Consider the following 18,322-nt stretch of genomic DNA (forward strand, 5'->3'; position numbering starts at 1 on the left):
ATGATGTCATTGAATAGTGTGATTGGCTGAAGCCACGTGTGCTTTAGCCAATCACAGCCATTCAATGTTGTCATGGCTGCCGGCGTGTGTATTAGCTTTCTGGAAGCGGGGATTTCAAGCCCCGCATTCAGAAAGCTATGCTGCGGCGGGGACGAGGAGCGAGCGACAGCCTGCCGGAGCGCGACAGAACGCCGTGGGAGGTGAGTAATAAAATTTTTTTTTTTTACACTTTTTTTTTTTTGTATTACCGGCGCATAAGACGACCCCCGACTGCAGAGCAGATTTTTCGGGGTTCAAAAGTCATCTTATACGCCGGTATATACGGTATATGGAATCCGCTTGTGGAGGCCTGCAGCAGATCCCAGCTGTTAGCCCAGCCGTGGTGCTGTGTACGGCCGGATAATGTACTGCGCCTAACTGCCTACTCACACAGGCGGTCATGTGCAGTACACCTTTTTTTGTTTGTATTTCCCACGCTGTCACTTAGTGATGACGCGGGTACCCGTAGCCCGTACACAATGCAATTGCATATGGGCTGTGGGCTGTAATTCCGACCTGCTTATGTGAGCAGAATTGTGTAATCCAATGCATTTAAATTGTTCTGTGTATTACCGCTGATCAAACGCTTGCGGAATTAGCAATTCATGTTCTGTCATGTGAGACTGGCCTAAGGTAGATCACTACCTATTTATCATGTGATCAGGGACCGCTCAACAAGGCCACCGGTCACTGCTTCAGGCTCTCAGCGACCTTTGGTCATCGGGAGCAAGGAGAATTTAAATTTCCCGGGCCCTCCCTGGCTGCTGCGCATGTGTCCAGCATCTTGCCAGCGGGCGTATGCGCAAAAGCTGGGAAGGTCTACGGAGGATAATAGCATTGTGATTCAAATGTGGAGGCCTCTGGGAAGAAGTTTCATCTCCTCTCACTGATCGCATCAGTAAGGGGGGATGAACTTTCAACCTTTTTTTTAACTTTTATGTGATCGCTATTAGTCATTGGATAACGAGGATCACATGACCAGGAACCGCATACCGCAGCCCCCATGACATCTCCAGGCTCTCGGCTACCTTTGGAAACCAGGAGCAGGGAAATTTTAAATTTACCGGACAATTCTTAACTTTTGTGTATGCGTCCACCATTTTGCTGACAGCCGCATGCGCTAAAGCTGAGAAAGGTCCGTGGATAAAGATCCGATTGGAGGGCAAATTTTGGGGACCTTAGGTATGTCTCACGGATCGTAAGATGAAACTAACTTTTTAAACTTTACTTTTACACTTTTTAACTTTACATAATCACATCATCATGTTACCAGGAACCACATACGGCAGTCCCTGGTGACATCTTCCTGCAATTGGCTATCTTTAACAGCCCTGTGCAGGGAGATTTTAAATTTGCCAGGCTCTCTGCCCTTCTGCACATGCGCAGAAGCCCGCGGCAGGTTCAGACCGCCGTGGGACGTCATGGAGGATGGGGGTGAGTATTTTCATCCATTAGGGCAGCTGAAATACTGGCGATTACAGATACCGACGATCACGGGCCTGGGGACTGTTCACCACGGTCCCCAGTGACACCTCCTGCATTCCAGGCAGGAAATTTTTAATGCACCGCACTGATCTGGTCTTCTGTGCATGCATTGCCATTTTTCCTTTGGCGCACATACGCAAAAGACGGCAGAGGGTCCGTTTCGGACCAGATCATCGCGGGACATCGCCTGGATGCTATCTGTGAGGGGAGCAGAAAATCTAACTTTTTTTAGCTTTTTATTTACTTTTAATGCGATCAGCACTATCCATTGGATATTGCATGACCGGCGATGCTTCCCGCGGCCCGGAATGATAACTCCAGGTTGTTGGCTACCTCCGGGAGCTGGCAGCATGGAGCTGTCATGTCTAGAGCCTGCAGGTTTTTAATCCCCGCAGGGAACATGTTTTTATGTCCCTGGGGGTTAAAGCCCAGCAAGCTAGGATGTAAAAAGGCAATAGGGTGGTCACTAAGGGATTAAGAATAGAGATGAGTGAGCGTACTTGCTAAGGCAAACTACTCGAGCGAGTAGTGCCTTATGCAAGTACCTGCCCGCTCGTCTCAAAAGATTCGGGTGCCGGCGCGGGAGATCGGTGAGTTGCGGGAGTGAGCAGGGGGGAGCCGGGGGAAGAGAGTGAGAAAGAGATCTCCCCCCCCCCGTTCCTCCCCGCACTCCCCCACCCCCCCGCTGGCACCCAAATCTTTTGAGACGAGCGGGCAGGTACTCGCATAAAGCACTACTCGCTCGAGTAGTTTGCCTTAGCGAGTATGCTCGCTCATCTCTAGTTAAGAACCCTATTCTATGTTGGTGTAGAAACATTCATTCTTCCAGAGGTCCTCTTGCTACAATTATAGTCTTGAGTATAAAGAGATCATTAGTCAGATCTGCAGGAAAGGTATTATTTATTATTACCTCTCAGATACCATTTGATTGCTTATGCCTAAAAATATTAGATTTTATATTACCTTAGAGCACATATTTTTTTCCAATGCTCAATACTTGACTTAAAGGGGTAGTGTGGAGGAAGAAAGATTAGTTTGGAATATTCTCAGCACTCTGTAAAAACATTGAAACAGTCATACAAACTTCACCTGATTCCCTGCAACTCTCATTCTGCCTATCCGGTGCTACAATGCCCTGCTCTTACATCTCCAGTGATGTTGTTCTGTCATGTAAATTAGGGAACCAGGCACTATTGGGTTGGGAGCTGTGAGAAGATTGAGTGAGTATGACATGTTATGTTTTTATATGGCGCTGAGATTGCAATGTAATTTTTGCTTCCCAGACTACTCCTTCAATTTAAACTGCCATATAGATTACTAGTAATCAACAGTGGGATCTGGTATGCACTGCAGACATCAATTTTCGGACTTGAAATGGAACATATAGTATTAAATGTCTCATATATTTTGTGTCAGATGAAAGTCGTTTAGTCTTAATACTAAAACAACTGACTTTTGCTTGATTTCTAGAGTGGATCCTGGAAAAACTACAGAAGAAGCTTATGTCTACCTTGATTATAATGGCAAAATCCATAACAACAAGCCCTTGCAATTAAAATCTACCTGCAACTTTGACATCTATTATTTTCCATTTGATCGTCACAAATGCTCCATGACGTTCACTAGCTGGATTCACACAAGTATGTTTTGTCCTATTTCTAAAGAAAAAACTGTACTAAGATATAACCACTAATCGGCAGGCTATGTTGAATACAGGTCTTGTAGGGTTAAAACAGAATTTTACACATAGAAGCAGAGATACAACTGGCATAAAATAAATATTCTATCAGTCTTTGTATACTCTCCCAGAATGTCAGGGGGATCTCCCAAACTTTCTGAGAAGCCAACAAATATCTTGAGCTCCCAGTGCCGGATTACCAAATAAGCAGAGTAAACACTTGCCTATGGGCTCTATGTTTTCTAGGGGCTCCGCAACAACAGATTAAAATAATATTGATTTGCTCTAGATTGAAAATTACTATTACGTCTTCTGTGAGTTAGTGTGTTGCGTGTTCCCCCCGACCCTAGACCCTCGTAGAAGATTTTAGAACGCTAGTGAATGTATATACCTGAAGTCTCTATTAGTTATCTTCTCTGAGTTATCATGAAGTTCAATTAACTTCACCATATAATTTCTACTGTAACAAAACAAGTCTATCTTGTTCAGGCTCTTGTTGTCAGTCCTTTGTAGAAGTAGAATGTCGGAGCCTGAAACAAAATGGTACCAATATTTGTTTTGTGCCATAAATATTGGTTTATTAAAATTGTTGGTTAGTAAAATAAGAAATGTATCAGGAGATAATTTGCGAGGGGGACCCTGAGATGTCAACAGCCTAGGGTATAATTCGGCACTGTGGGAGACCTACTGTCCTCCCAATACCTGTGCTAGTATAGTAGCACAGTGTCTATTCACGGCTCTGTGTGGACATTCAGACAGATCATATTGCAGTTCTGCAGCTCCCGGCAGGTGGCCTTGGTGAATTTCCTGTGTTTTTTTCACCTGTTGTCTGGGTAATGGCCACCTCTACCTCAGTCCTTGGAGGTAAAGAGTTGTGCACTCATCGAGGTAACTGGCAATGTCTCCATCATCTCTCTTCACTATTTACCTACAACCAGCCTGATATGCTCTGCGGTATGAGCTAAGTTAGCAACACTGTACCCTCTACATACCTGAGAATTAATATGGTGTGACATAACTGCACTCCACCCTCCAGCCATATATTTGGTACTAATTTGCAAGGGATAAAATACCCATATATGTAGTAGCCAGATTTTTAGCTTCTTTAGGACATGGCCTATATTGGCCATAAGGATGCAACAATGTTTTGGGGATTTTGATCTCCACTTTTCAAAAGCTGTAACTTTTTTTTATTTTTCCAACGTCATGGTCATATGAGGACTTGTTTTTTGGGAGGCAAACTAGTTGTTATTGGAACAATTCTGGGTACTTTAAATGTATTGTTAAAATTTTTATAAATTTTATTTGGAAGGCATTCTGCCAATTTTTTATTAGAACGAAAATCACGCAACATGATAAAAATTTTCTGTGGGCTGAGGCGATTATGACGATACAAAAACTTAGATTTTTTTTTTGGTTTTTCCACTTTTAAACAATAAAAACCCTATTTATTGGAAATGATTATTTTTTCTGTCCTTGCATTTAAAGTCCCATAACTTTTTATTTTTTAATAGACAAAGCTCTGTGAAATCCAACAACATTCAGAGAACACCTAGCAGGTCACCAGTTATTAGTTGGACAGTTCATATCCTCTAATATTAGGGAGAGCTGCAGAGACAATTGGGGCTTTCTTTATACAGAGTGTTACCATGCGGTTGTTGGTCTGCCCTGGGCGGCGGTGTGCTGGGTCCCGCATTTGGGGCGCGTCCCCCTAGCTTGTTGCCTGGCTGCGTGTGCCTGGCTGGCGTGGGCGGCGTGGTGCTGGTGGTGCGCGACGCTGTCCGCGTGCACACCTGTGAATGCAGCTGCCGTGTACAAGCTCCCTTTTAGTATGTTCTGTTGGGAGTTGACTGCCTCCCTCTCTCCACCCCTGGGCAGAGGATTTTGTTTAAAGGTCGGGCAGAGACTGCCAACCACTGCCAGTCATTGGTTTTCCTCAGTGTGCTAGCTAGTGTGCCTCGGTTGGTGTCCTGCTTCTGTCATCTTGTCTGCTATACTTTGCTATTATCCGCCAGTTTTTTCCATCTGCCTCAGTTCTGCTTAGTATTGTTCGTGTTGGTTATTTACATCTGCCTTTTCTGTCAGTATTCTACCCTTTCCATCCAGATACACCAGCGTCCCTTTTTCGGTCCCTATTGAGAGTAGGGATCTCCGCACAGTTGCCCGCCTGGGGTTAGCTAGGAATGGAAGCAAGTAGGCAGGGACAGGGGTTGTGGGTGCGATCTAGGGCACCCAGGCTAGAGTACCAAGGATAGTATACCGTAACATAGAGATTCTCCCCCAAGAAGAGAAATAGGAAAAATTGTGACTAAAAAGCAGTCTGCGCTCTTGAACTGTACAGCATAAACAAAATTAATTACAGGGAAATTCAAGGGAATGGCACTTACTCGAGAGGAGGGGGGTATGATGTACAGAAATCCCCCTCCTAGAAGTGTTGACTCCTTTTGTCAAATAATAACAAAATCACGTCCCAGCCGCATCAACAGGAAAGGCAATTGGTCCTGGATTCCAGCCGTGGTGGACAATACAAGGGCAACTCTAAGGCTTGAAGAAGGTGCCTTAGTAGCACAGAAGCGCGTTGCCTTTGTATTGTCCACCAATACATAACTATATATATATATATATCCCTTAGGTAATTTTCCAAATGTTAAACTTTTGCTGCTCCCACACCCTAATCCTGTCCCATTCAGCAAAAACATGGGCTGCGCAAAACTTCAGCTCAAACGGGTAATTGCTAAGCGATCCTCAAATGCCTTGAAGTTGGAACATAGTATACGCGTTACGCAATAATTAATTTAGTTCAAAAGCTCTGTACTCTTCCCTTCTTCTCTCTCGAAAGAAGATATGGGCCAGCAGGATGGGGGTCAGATTGGGGACAGTCCACATGACAGGGGTACAGTCAAGGCTGCTCTCGTGAGAACATCTGGTCCCTCATTGTAAGGGACATGTAGTGGTGTGGTGATGGGTCGCACTGGATGAAACAGTATGACTCTAGCTTGAATGCTCAAAAACAAAAATACATTATTGAACAGTCTGACCTTTGGCGGTAGCTTTGCGTATTGGCAAGAGTAGAGGGGTATGTACCCGGTAACCACTTAGAGAAGCTGTTCATGTAGCCCCCTATTCCTCAGCGTAGTTGAACAACAGCTCCTTCCTCCTGTGACTCTAAAAACAAGGTGTAGCCCCAACTGGTAGGACACACAGAGACTCTTTAGCAGTTACTGCCTACACTACACTCTCCCCTACTTCCTCTCTCTGGCAAAGTCCACAAACAATTTTTATATACAGACCACCCCAATAATGATATTAGCATGTTTACCTGGGCATCACCCATTCTCGCCTGGCCACGCTCTTTAAGTGCCAGTAGCCTACAGCATGATACAGGCTCATATGAAAAGGCACAAAATTAAATAGAGAAGCAAGCAATACAGGTCCAACAGTCTCGGACCTCCCGTACATCTGTATACAGGGGTTACTGGTTTGGGGTGTGTATACAAGTGAGAACTGATCGGGGACATGTTTAAGGAGTCCACTTCACCGAGGTCGGCATAAAAGAATGGTCTGGGTCTTGGGTCTGTATTATTAGTAGCTGTGCTGTGCTTACTCAGAGGGGATCACAAGTTCCATGGGCTAGTACTATGTGTACATAAAACAGTCTCTTACTAAAAACCCTGGTTCATAGTTCCACGTAAAAATGGCTTTCAGTCCTTTTGTAAATAAGGGGTTTGGTATTGAAAAAAGGTGTGCCTTTGTATTTTAAAAACTCTGTAGTCTTGCTCTATATCATGAGTTTAAATTTTGGCAAGTTTGAGTTCTTGATTTGCATCTGCTTCTACACAATATTAACCTTTTTCAACTTTTTTCATATTTAGCAAAAGATCTTAATGTATTTTTTTGGAACCATGAAAAAGAGAACAAAAGTTACATTAGTGAATATGCAAATCTTGGTGAATGGGATATTGTCAACGTATCTCCCCGCTTCAAAGTAGCTAACTATGAATTTGAAAACTTTGGAGAAACTACATTCTATGTAAGTTATTGTTTTCTTTTAATTTACTAGTGAAACAATACCCAAAATTTGGTAGGAAGTTTTAGTCTTTGCTGGTTAGATGGGGTTAAATTTGCTTGTCTGCTAATCAGGGGAAGAGTTAAAGGCCCATTTACACGGAGTGATGATCACTCAAAAATCGCTCAAACAACAGTTTGAGTGGCAGTTTTGAGCGCGATCTTCTTTGCATAACTCTAAGTAACTAATTTGCTACTTAAGAGTTATGCAGGCAGAGCGGGATACTACTGCGATAAGTCCAAGAACAATGCAGCTATTTTGTCTATGCAAACAGCTGCATTGTTCTTGGCGCTTTCAGCTGGTATGCCAGCGGGCTACCAGCTGAAAAAATTATATCAGCACTGCCAGCTGAGATGTCAGCGTGCAGCACTGAGAAGGCTCATTGCCCATTTTTAACTGGCTAGAAATGAGTGATGAACGAACAGTGCACGATGGGCGCGCGTTTAGGCGCAATGATTATCGGTCAAAAGACGGCTTTTGAGCGAATTTAGATCGATAATCATTGTGTCTAATTGGGACTTTACCCCTAACTTACCTTTAGCACACAGGTTAGCTGCCTGAGGACTCTTCCACACTTGCATTTTTCTTGCACGCTTTTTTCAGCATGGGCCAATATTTTTGCAAGGTGATTTCTGCACCTTGTGGAATCTAAACCATGACTAATTGCTGCAGTCCTGAAAGCCAAAGAAGCTCAAGGGCACTACTAGATCAAAATCTCTAAGAAAGTAACCAGGGTGATCATTAAGGGTTAAAGCATTCAAAGAACATGAGGTTGTTATTCAACTTAACATATTGACTGTCACACTAGAAGAAAAAAATCCTTGGGGCCGTGGTGTTTTATTACAAAAATAGAATATACATTTTGAAAACAAAGTGATCCTTTCTAATTGAATGAGAAATGTGTTAGTTTATTGCTTTCTGTGGATGAGTTACATATAACTCCCAAGGCCACGGGCTCAAAACTAGCATGAGTTTAATACAACTCACATGGCAATCGGAGTGTTAAACATCACTATAGCTGGAGAAAAAACATTCCAATGTATATATTTCAGTCTGTAGGTTGAATATTTTTTGTGTAACCAATGATAGGGCTGATTGAATATGATTCTAGCCAGATTATTGAATCCAAGTATTGGACACCCATTATACTTTGGTCACAAGATTCCTACAATTTGTCTCTGTGGTTTTAGTAACACATTATATTTGATACAGATTGTACAAACCACTTCTCAACCCTTTTTTGGGATTGCATTTCCAAATGAGGGGTCACAGCTAGGCAATGAGCAGGAATTGGATGAGCGGTAGGGTTAGGCTGGAGTTATTTCTTCTAAACTCCATACTATAAACAAAAAATTGTGCTTTTGATAGTCTATTTGGGGACATAGGTTGGCTTTAGACAAGCGTGTATTTTGTGCATGTGTATGCACGCACAAAATCACGCGTCTATTAGCCCCAATGCATTCCCTATGGTGTGTGCACATGTCCGTGCTTTACAGGCGTGTGCCTGCAAAGATAGAACATGCGTGCACCATAGGGAATGCACGCATTGTTATCAATGGAGCTGCGTCTGCTGCCGGCGGCTCCATTGAAAACAATGATCTGCCAGCACCCCTGCATTGTTTTTCAGGGAAGGGCTTTACATATAAACCCATCCCTGAAAAACAAAAATTTTAATGTAAAAAATAAAAAAATAAACTTATCCTCTGCTGCTGCTGTGTCCCCTGTGGGGATGAAGAACACATCTGCCACATGCGGCAGATGTTTCCTTCATCCCCGCTAGTAAAAAGAATTCCCTGATGCTACATCTGCCACTTCTGTGACAGATGCAGCAGAGGAATTCTTCAATTCTCTACCGTAGCTGTCACACATGTCAGCTGCGGGACAGTATTCTGCTGTTGGGACCCTGTCAATTACTTTCAGGGAAGGGCTTTAATTATAAGCCCCCTCCATGAAAATGCTGCAAAAGTTCTGTAAAAAACAAAAAAAATAGATACTCACATTGCTTCAGCTGTCAGGCTCAGCCGCATCTTCTCCTGCTGTCCCCTGCACTGTAGTGCTGATCTATCAGCAGGCGGGGATTTTAAATCCCGCCTGCTGAAAGAGCTGAATGTGATTGGCTGAGGTGCTCAGCCAATCACTGGCAGCTCTCGCCCGTCATTCATTCAGGGCAGATGTGTTCTTTATCCCTGCGGGGGACATGGCAGCAGCAATGGGTAAGTTTATTTTTATTTTTGTTTTTTTTACACTAAAAGTTTTGTTTTTCAGTGAAGGGCTTATATGTAAAGCCCTTCCCTGAAAAACAATGCAAGGGTACTGGCAGGCCATTGTTTTTAATGGAGTCGTCGGAAGCAGCTGGGGCTCCATTGAAAACAATGCATGGACCTGCATTTACGCATGTTTTTGCATGTACGTGGGTGCGCACTTATGTACGTACCTATGTACGCACAAAAACAAGCTCGTGTGAAGCCACCCTAGGGGAGATAATAGGGCTATTATGTTTAAAGGAAACCTGATACCGGGTTTTATTCCTATAAACTGTTGCCACCACACTGTAGTACGTATAAAGTCTGGTATAAAGCTATGTCTCCAGTAGCAATGCATACCATAGAAAATGAAGTTATAAAAATTCCTGTGCTGTATGCTGGGAGTATGCAGATGTCCCAACTCTCCAGGTCAATGAGTGTAATGCCAGGCCATATTTTGTTGTTTGACATGGACGGCACCTCATGTCATCCACAGGTTGCTCCAAATCTTGTGCTTCCTTGGTACTGCAGTAAGCCAGCTTGTGTGCATTATGAATTCTGTGTTGCAGACAGGGAATTTACATTGTGCACATATGCAATAAATTTATGTAGGTTTATACATGATATAGTGGGCTTTACAATAATCAAAATATCTTGGGGGTCTTAATTTTACTAACCCTGGATAACACAGTCTAGCACTGAATCTGTGATATACCTTGAACTGACTGGTTAATATATGTAAGATCAGCAATTTTTTTTTGGTCATTTCATTATTGCACCCAATTACTACCCCAACTCTAGTCTTAGCCTCCTTGCTAACTTGTCTATAAAATGGTCAACCCAAGTGGCGGACCCCTGCCAATCAACTGCTGATGTCTTATTCTGAGGATAAGTCATCAATAGTAAAAGTCCCCAGATACCCCTTTAAGATTAAATTAATTTCTGCATAATTTTATGAATTTGTGATTTTCGGTATTTTTTCTTGGTTCATTTTTAGATAATGCTAAGAAGAAAGCCATTGTTTTATACTGTGAATCTGATCCTGCCGAGTATGTTGTTAATGATCATGAATATCGCTGGATTTTACTTACCACCAGAGAGTGGGGAGAGATCGAGCTTCAAGATCACCCTCCTCCTTGGATATTCAGTCTTTCTTCTAATTGTATCAGACAAATCTCCTCCAACTGGGACACCACTAATAAGTAAAAACGATTTTGTAATAATTTATTGTACCAAATGTATTCTTGCAGTGATAAACTAAATACTGAGGAAAGGTTCCATAAGACTTGATCATAGAGTAACTACATACCTAAGGGCTCATGTCCACGGGCAAAATTAGATTTAAAATCCGCAGCGGATCTCCCGCGCGCGGATCCGCACCCCATAGGGATGCATTGACCACCCGCGGGTAGATAAATACCCGCGGATCGTCAATAAAAGTGATTTTAAAAAAAATGGAGCATGAGACCTAAAATAGGAATTAAAAGCATTTACTCACCCGCAGCGGGCCGCGAAGCTCTGCTCTTCCTCACGGCCGCATCTCCCTTGCTTCGGCTCGGCGGATGTGCCCGGCGCATGCGCGCGGCACGTCGACGACGTGCCGGCGACGTGCCGCTGGCGTCAGGAATTCATCCGCCGGCCGAAAATGAAGATCCGGCCGTGAGGAACAGCTGACCTTCCCCGCCCGCTACGGATAGGTAAATGCTTTTAAATTTCTATTTTCGGCGCTCATGTCCGCGGGGCAGGAGGGACCCGCTGCAGATTCTACATGTAGAATCTGCAGCGGATCTGATTTTCCCCGTGGACATGAGGCCTAACAGATGGAAAAATGTATTCTGTCCCTTGGATCATCAAAATCCACCACAAAAGAAATAACTATGCAACTTCTGTCATATATTAGGGTTCCCAGGAGAAACTGCTTAGGCAGTCAAATAAAAAACGCACTATCTCTGCACCTTTTGTGGTTGGGGAGCAGGTTTTCCTGTCTTCTAAGAATTTGAGACTGAAGGTTTCGTCCTTAAAACTTGCTCCTCGTTTTATTGGTCCACTTATACCTCTCAGGTTGTTACGCCTGTGGCATATAAATTATCCCTTCCTGGGTCTTGGAAGGTTCACAACTAGAGATGAGCGAACGTACTCGGATAGGCACTACTCGTCCGAGTAATGTGCCTTATCCGAGTACCTCCCCGCTCGTGCTGAAAGGTTCGGGTGCCGGCACGGAGCGGGGAGCTGCAGGGGAGAGCGGGGAGGAACGGAGGGGAGATCTTTCTCTCCTTCTCTCCCGCCCGCTCTGCCCCGCTCCCCGCTGCGACTCACCTGTCAGCAGCGGCAGCTCCCGAACCTTTCAGCACGAGCGGGGAGGTACTCGGATAAGGCACATTACTCGGACGAGTAGTGCTTATCCGAGTACGTTCGCTCATCTCTATTCACAACCTCTTCCACTAAAGTTTGTTAAAGAGATTTATGACTCCCATGACCCGCCCTCTTCTACAGTGGTGCAAGGAGAGTTAGAATATGAGGTAGAGAAAATCATTGACACCAGACAGGTTCAGGGCTCGATTTAATATCTGGTCCACTGGAGAGGGTTTGGTCCTAAGGATAGGGCATGGGTCCCTGCCAGGGATGTTCGTGCACCACGCCTGGTCCGACTCTTCCACACGGCCTTTCCATGACACCCAGGCACGCTTGTTCTGCCTCTGCCTGTCTTTTGCAGGCGCCAGGGGCTGTTTCTACCAGCATCCTGTTATTGGGTCCTGCTGCTGTCAGACTCCCACCACAATCAGCTGCTTGGGCAGGAGTTCTGACAGCATTTAAACTGCTCTGTTTTCTTCTGACCTTGCCAATGTATGTTTGGTCTCCAGCTACACCTGCGTTACCTTGAATTGATGCCCTGTTTTGACTTGCTTGCTTTGGACCTGACTTCAACTTCGCTTGACCCCTTGGACCACGTTCTCTCCTGTTACTGACCTGGATTGCCTGACCTGCTTTTGTGTTTGTTTTCCCGTATTTGTCTGTGAGTCTAACTCCTGCCCTGTATCCCTAGTGATCCTAGGGACTGTCGCCCTAGGGCCTAGCCTAGGGGGGCAAGTAGGTAGGGACAGGGGTTGCGGGTAGGACTAGGGACTTCCACCTGCTCGTACTCCAGTCGTGACAGATACACTGGCCCACAAAGGGTCAGACTATTATATCTGACCGGCTACGTCAACTCCTTCCATGGAGGCCGTGTCAGCTTTGGCAAACCAGGCCCCAACGAACCAGGTTCAGGACTTGACTACCTATTTGCAGCAATAGGATCAGGTGTGGTCTATGGCTCAGGTTCAGCCCCCCCGCAAGTAGGTAGGGGCAGGGGTTGCGGGTTGGACTAGGAACTTCCACCTGCCCGGACTCCAGTCGTGACAACCAGATACAAATGTCAGATTGCTGCAAAACATGGCATTCAGTTATGCCTCCATGCCCGACCATTCCTCATTATGTATCAAGGCTAGAGCAGGCCAAACAGGGTATTAGAGACTCCCGTAAATTGTAAAGTTTTCCCGAAATACACTTTTCCTTTCAACCTAACATTGTAATCACTTACATATATTATCAGCATATACACACATATAAAGTTTAATTTGAGTACAACAACTCCTTTTTGGTGCATTATTTTTGTCAAGGAGTATGTGGTACTTAAAGAAAAATCAGGAATGCTTAAGCATCACAGTGTAATCCCCAAGACACTTCAACTTCAAGGATAATAATCTGTTCAGTTAGGAAGAATAAGCAACAGTAAATCAATTTCACCTGCTTTGGTGTAAATAAAGTGACAACAGGTGCACTAGAGAGTCAACAAGACAAGCCTGAAAAAGGGAATGGCTTTGCATGTGGTGGCCGGAGATAATTACTCTCTCCTATCATTCATGACTGATTATTTCCTAGTTTTGCATTTTGCTAGTGTCCTTGTCACTACTGGTAGCATGAGACAGCACCTGCAGCCCGAAATCAAAGCATAAGTACTGAGGACCATCTAAAACCATTATGGTGCAGGTGGAGGACCAAAATAAGTCTGCACTATCCCAGGCAAAAAATCCACATTGCTAGTGATGAATACGGTACTACTGATGAATAACTGCGATTTTATTTATTTATTCAACATGATTAATTCCACAAATGAAAAATTCATATCCAAGGCAAAACTGATATTAGTAGATTAATATAACAGCCACAGTATTAACACACAAATATTCTATCTAATTAGCTTTTATCAACAAGAAAGACTGAAATAACAAAAACGAGAATTAGAAGTAATCACAGACATGAGCAAAAATCTAAAATGAATAACATAAGCAAAATAAAAAAATCTACAAAACATATACATATCGTAGTATCATACAGAAGTTATATGGCCCCATTCAATGAATAGAAAATAAATACATAACTCACTATGAAAATTGAATACATTAGCAACTCTGAGTTTAAATCTGCAATATAATATATCCAATGCAACCTATATAATAGAATAGTGTAAATATCCTTAGTTTATAAACAACTGTATATATATTATACTAGCTGATATACCCGGCTTCGCCCGAGTTAATTTGGTACTGGTGTTTATCTGGTGTTCACACGGAAATCTTATGAAGTCGTGGTTACTTTAGAGATACCGGAAAAACATATGTTCACCATTTTGCGTAGTTCTCTGTGTTACCCAGGAAACACCTCGTGGAGGTAACCATGCAACGTATCCTTTATATAAAATGACATCAGGAAGTGAGAGAATTAGATTCCATACGTAAAATGTGGACGCTAATTCTTTTGCGCTTAGAATTGAACAATCGAGGTGGGACCCATTAGCTTTTCCTATTTATGACATAATCAATGCTCGTGCCAAATTTCACATTTCTATGACACCGGAAAGTGAGAAAATTACATTCTGTACGTAAAATTTGGATGCTAATTCTTTTGCGCTAGAATTGAATATTTGAGTTAGGACCAATTAGCTTTTCCTATTTATGACATAATCAATGCGTTTCACGTTTCTATGACACCGGAAAGTGAGAAAATTACATTCCGTACGTAAAATTTGGACGCTAATTCTTTTGCGCATAGAATTGAATAATCGAGTTGGGACCCATTATCTTTTCCTGTTTATGACATAATCAATGCTCGTGCCAAATCTCACGTTTCTATGACACTGGAAAGTGAGAAAAATACATTCCGTACGTAAAATTTGGACGCTAATTCTTTTGCGCATAGAATTGAATAATCGAGTTGGGACCCATTAGTTTTTCCTATTTAGGACATATTCAATGCCCGTGCCAAATTTTAAGTTTCTATGTGAGAAAATTGGATTCCGTACGTAAAATTTGGACGCTAATTCCTTTGCGCATAGTATTGAATAATCGAGTTGGGACCCATTAGCTTTTCCTATTTATGACATACTCAATGCTTCTGCCAAATTTCACGTTTCTATGACACTGGAAAGTGAGAAAAATACATTCCGTACGTAAAATTTTGACGCTAATTCTTTTGCGCATAGAATTGAATAATCGAGTTGGGACCCATTAGCTTTTCCTATTTATGATATAATCAATGCCCGTGCCAAGTTTTAAGTTTCTATGTGAGAAAATTGGATTCCGTACGTAAAATTTTGACGCTAATTCTTTTGCGCATAGAATTGAATAATCGAGTTGGGACCCATTTGCTTTTCCTATTTATGACATAATCAATGCCCATGCCAAATTTCGAGTTTCTATGACACCGGGAAGTGAAAGAATTAGATTCCGTACGTGAAATTTGGATGCTAATTCTTTTGCGCATAGAATTGAATAATCAAGTTGGGACCCATTAACTTTTCCTATTTATGACATATTCAATGCCCGTGCCAAGTTTTAAGTTTCTTTGCCAGAGCCTCAAAAATTGCTGTCCCATTAAGAACCTCTGGGACAATTTATACCCATGCATCTAGGGTTGCAACTAGAGATGAGCAAGCGTACTCGGTAAGGACAGATACTCGAGGGAGTATCGTCCTTACCGAGTACCTGCCTGCTCGCCCGCAAAGATTCGGGTGCGCGCTGTGTTGCGGGAGTGAGCAGGAGGGAGCGGGGGGAGAGAGAGATCTCCCTCCAGTTCCCCCCGCTCTCCCCTGCCGCTCCCCGCCGCACCCGAATCTTTGCGGGCGAGCAGGCAGGTACTTGGTAAGGACGATACTCGCTCGAGTATTTGTCCTTACCAAGTACGCTCGCTCATCTCTAGTTGCCACCTTTGTCACTCAAAAATACCAGCCATGGTTTTGTGCTTGCCTTATTATGACATCACTATGACACATGGCAATGTATGAATACATTGACTACTGGCTTTTAAAGAAGACTAAAATTATGTCAATTACAAAAAATGGCCAACTTCAAATCAAAATCAGACGCATTCCTTTCAGCAGGCGGGGATTTCAAATCCCCGTCTGCTGAAAGAACTTCATTACAGTGCAGACTCCAGCCTGGTAAATTTTTGAACCAAGGAAGATAAAGTCTTGCACACATTCTATGGCCTCATTGTTGATTTTGATTTGAATTTGGCAATTTTTTCTAATTATCATAATTTTAGTCTTCTTTAAATGCCAGTAGTCAATTTATTCATACATTGCCATGTGTCATAATAGAAGTCCTGATAAGGCAAGCACCAAACCATGCTCCCTTTTACCTTGGCTGGTATTTTTGAATTCAATGGATAGATGAGCGCTGCCTGTGATTGGCTGAGCTCTGTGACCAATCACAGGCAGCGCTCAGCTGTCATTCAATGAATGGCGGAGGTCTGCCTGTGATTGGCTGAGTGCTCAGCCAATCAGATACAGTCCTTTCAGTAGGCGTGGATTTTAAATCCTCATCTGCTGAAAGAACTTCAGAGCAATGCAGGTAAACAAGCAGCTAGATGCTCCTGAGCCCCAGCAGCAGTGGACAGGTGTTTATATATATTTATTTTATTTTTTATTACAGCTATGAATGATTTTCAGGGAAGGGCTTATATTTAAATCACTGTGACAGTTGTGGCAGGGGATTCTTTACTCCCTTTGGGAGTCCCCTCGTCACTAAATACTGTGACAGTGCTGTCACAGTGTTCAGTGACAAAGGGACTCCCCGCGCAGAATATTGACACGCAGCATGGACTTATGATGCACGTGTGTCCTATGTTTTGCAGGTGCACAAGTTTGCACACCTCTAAAGCATGGACATGTGAGCACATCATAGGGAACCAATGGTTCTAATAGACGTGCGATATTGTGCGGATGTGTGTACGCACATAAAACCGCTCATCTGAATGAGCCCAAAGCTGATACTGGCATGGAAATCACACAACTGAAAGAAGCAGTGCAAAACCAAAAAACATGGAGGGAGCTTGCCTTTAGGGTCCCAGAGGGTCGTGAATGAGTAAACGGCTAACAACAACAACTGTCTGTTACCTTTCGGATGTTATTGCACAATGCACCAAGGTCCCTTGTGCTAAGGTGACAGCCCACAATGCCTCGTATATTGTACGCCAGCTGGTGATAGCTCTGTAATGAGGCATAACCACAGACAACCACTAAATTGGGGCACTGGCCGCTAACTCCTTCATAAATATGTGGGGGTGGTATGGGCGCTACTCTATAACCACTATTGTCAGGGGCATACACAGAAGTCAGGATGCCCAAAGCAAAACTCAGGTGTTCCCTCACCCAGAAAATTCATACATACATTCTTTTTAACATTATGGGCTCAGATACTGTAGGGTTAAATACAGCAACTCAGCTGTAGTATACCAATAAATAATGCAGTCACTATATAAGACTCAGATATTAACTCTACACAATGATAGTGATTACAGTGCAGTTACCTCCAGTGATGACTGGTGATGTCTCCTTTGGTGATGTAATGTTTCATTTTTAGGGCTCAGACCATCTGAACACTTCTTGCAGCTATGACTTATACCTATCCATTTTGTTGCTAACCCCCAATGGACCTCTCCACAATTGCCCCATAGAACTAGTGCTTTTTATGTGGCCCCAAAAATTTTGTTTGCCCCAACTAATAATAGTGTCCCCCTCAGTGTCGCTAACAGTAAAAGTGAACCTCCTTAGTGATCACAATAATAAAAATGGACCCCCTTAGTGACCTCTGTAGTAATACTGGACCCCTATAGCAACCCTAATAGTAATAGTGGCGCCCCACTCCCACCTCAGTGGCCCCAACTAATAGGCTCTGTTTGGGCAGCAACCGAGGCAGCTAGAACTTTCACTTAACTTCTGATTCGGAAGTTAAGCGAAAGCACGGCTTACCGCCCAGGAGCTCCAAAGACGCATTGATCTTTTACCAGCCATTAATATGGCTGGGGGAAAAAAAACGGAACTAGTCTTCATGACGAAATACCAGTCGGCCTGCCGGGTGGCACCCCTACATGCATCCAATACCACTAAGTAGCTCCGAAGTTCAGGAGCTCACTGTTGCCCTGATCCAGGTCTAGGAGGAATTCTTCCAGGATATCATCCTCTGTTTTAGGCCTCCTGCACACGGGTGGAAATTCTACGACGGGATTTCCCGCAGAATTTCCGCCTGTCCCCGCTGTCATGGGATTGCATTAGATAATGCAATCCTATGCAGACAGCCGCGATTTCACCGCATGAAAACTCACTCGGTAAAGAAATAGCGGCGTGTCCTATTCCTGTGCGATCCTCGCAGGGGCCCACACAGAAACGTCATGGCTCACGCGCCGACTCTGCTCTGCGCATGTGCTGGCTGGGTTGGGACATAGCAAAGCAGAGAAGATGATGGGAGGAGGTCAGAATTCTCGGGGCGGGATCCG

General features: G+C 43.6%; 1 protein-coding gene across 1 annotated transcript in view; it reads left to right on the forward strand.

Moving 5' to 3' along the window:
- The window catches only part of LOC136631328 (5-hydroxytryptamine receptor 3A-like), a 43,667-nt gene that overhangs the window by 18,681 nt on the left and 6,664 nt on the right, over window positions 1-18,322 (forward strand). Inside the window, exons 5-7 of the mRNA XM_066605586.1 lie at window positions 2,995-3,164; window positions 7,075-7,232; window positions 10,509-10,713. Of these exons, the coding sequence (XP_066461683.1) occupies window positions 2,995-3,164; window positions 7,075-7,232; window positions 10,509-10,713 (533 nt within the window). The remainder of the gene's footprint in view (window positions 1-2,994; window positions 3,165-7,074; window positions 7,233-10,508; window positions 10,714-18,322) is intronic.

This window comes from Eleutherodactylus coqui, chromosome 6 (assembly GCF_035609145.1).
Source record: "Eleutherodactylus coqui strain aEleCoq1 chromosome 6, aEleCoq1.hap1, whole genome shotgun sequence".
In the NCBI taxonomy this organism is placed as follows: Eukaryota; Metazoa; Chordata; class Amphibia; order Anura; family Eleutherodactylidae; genus Eleutherodactylus; species Eleutherodactylus coqui.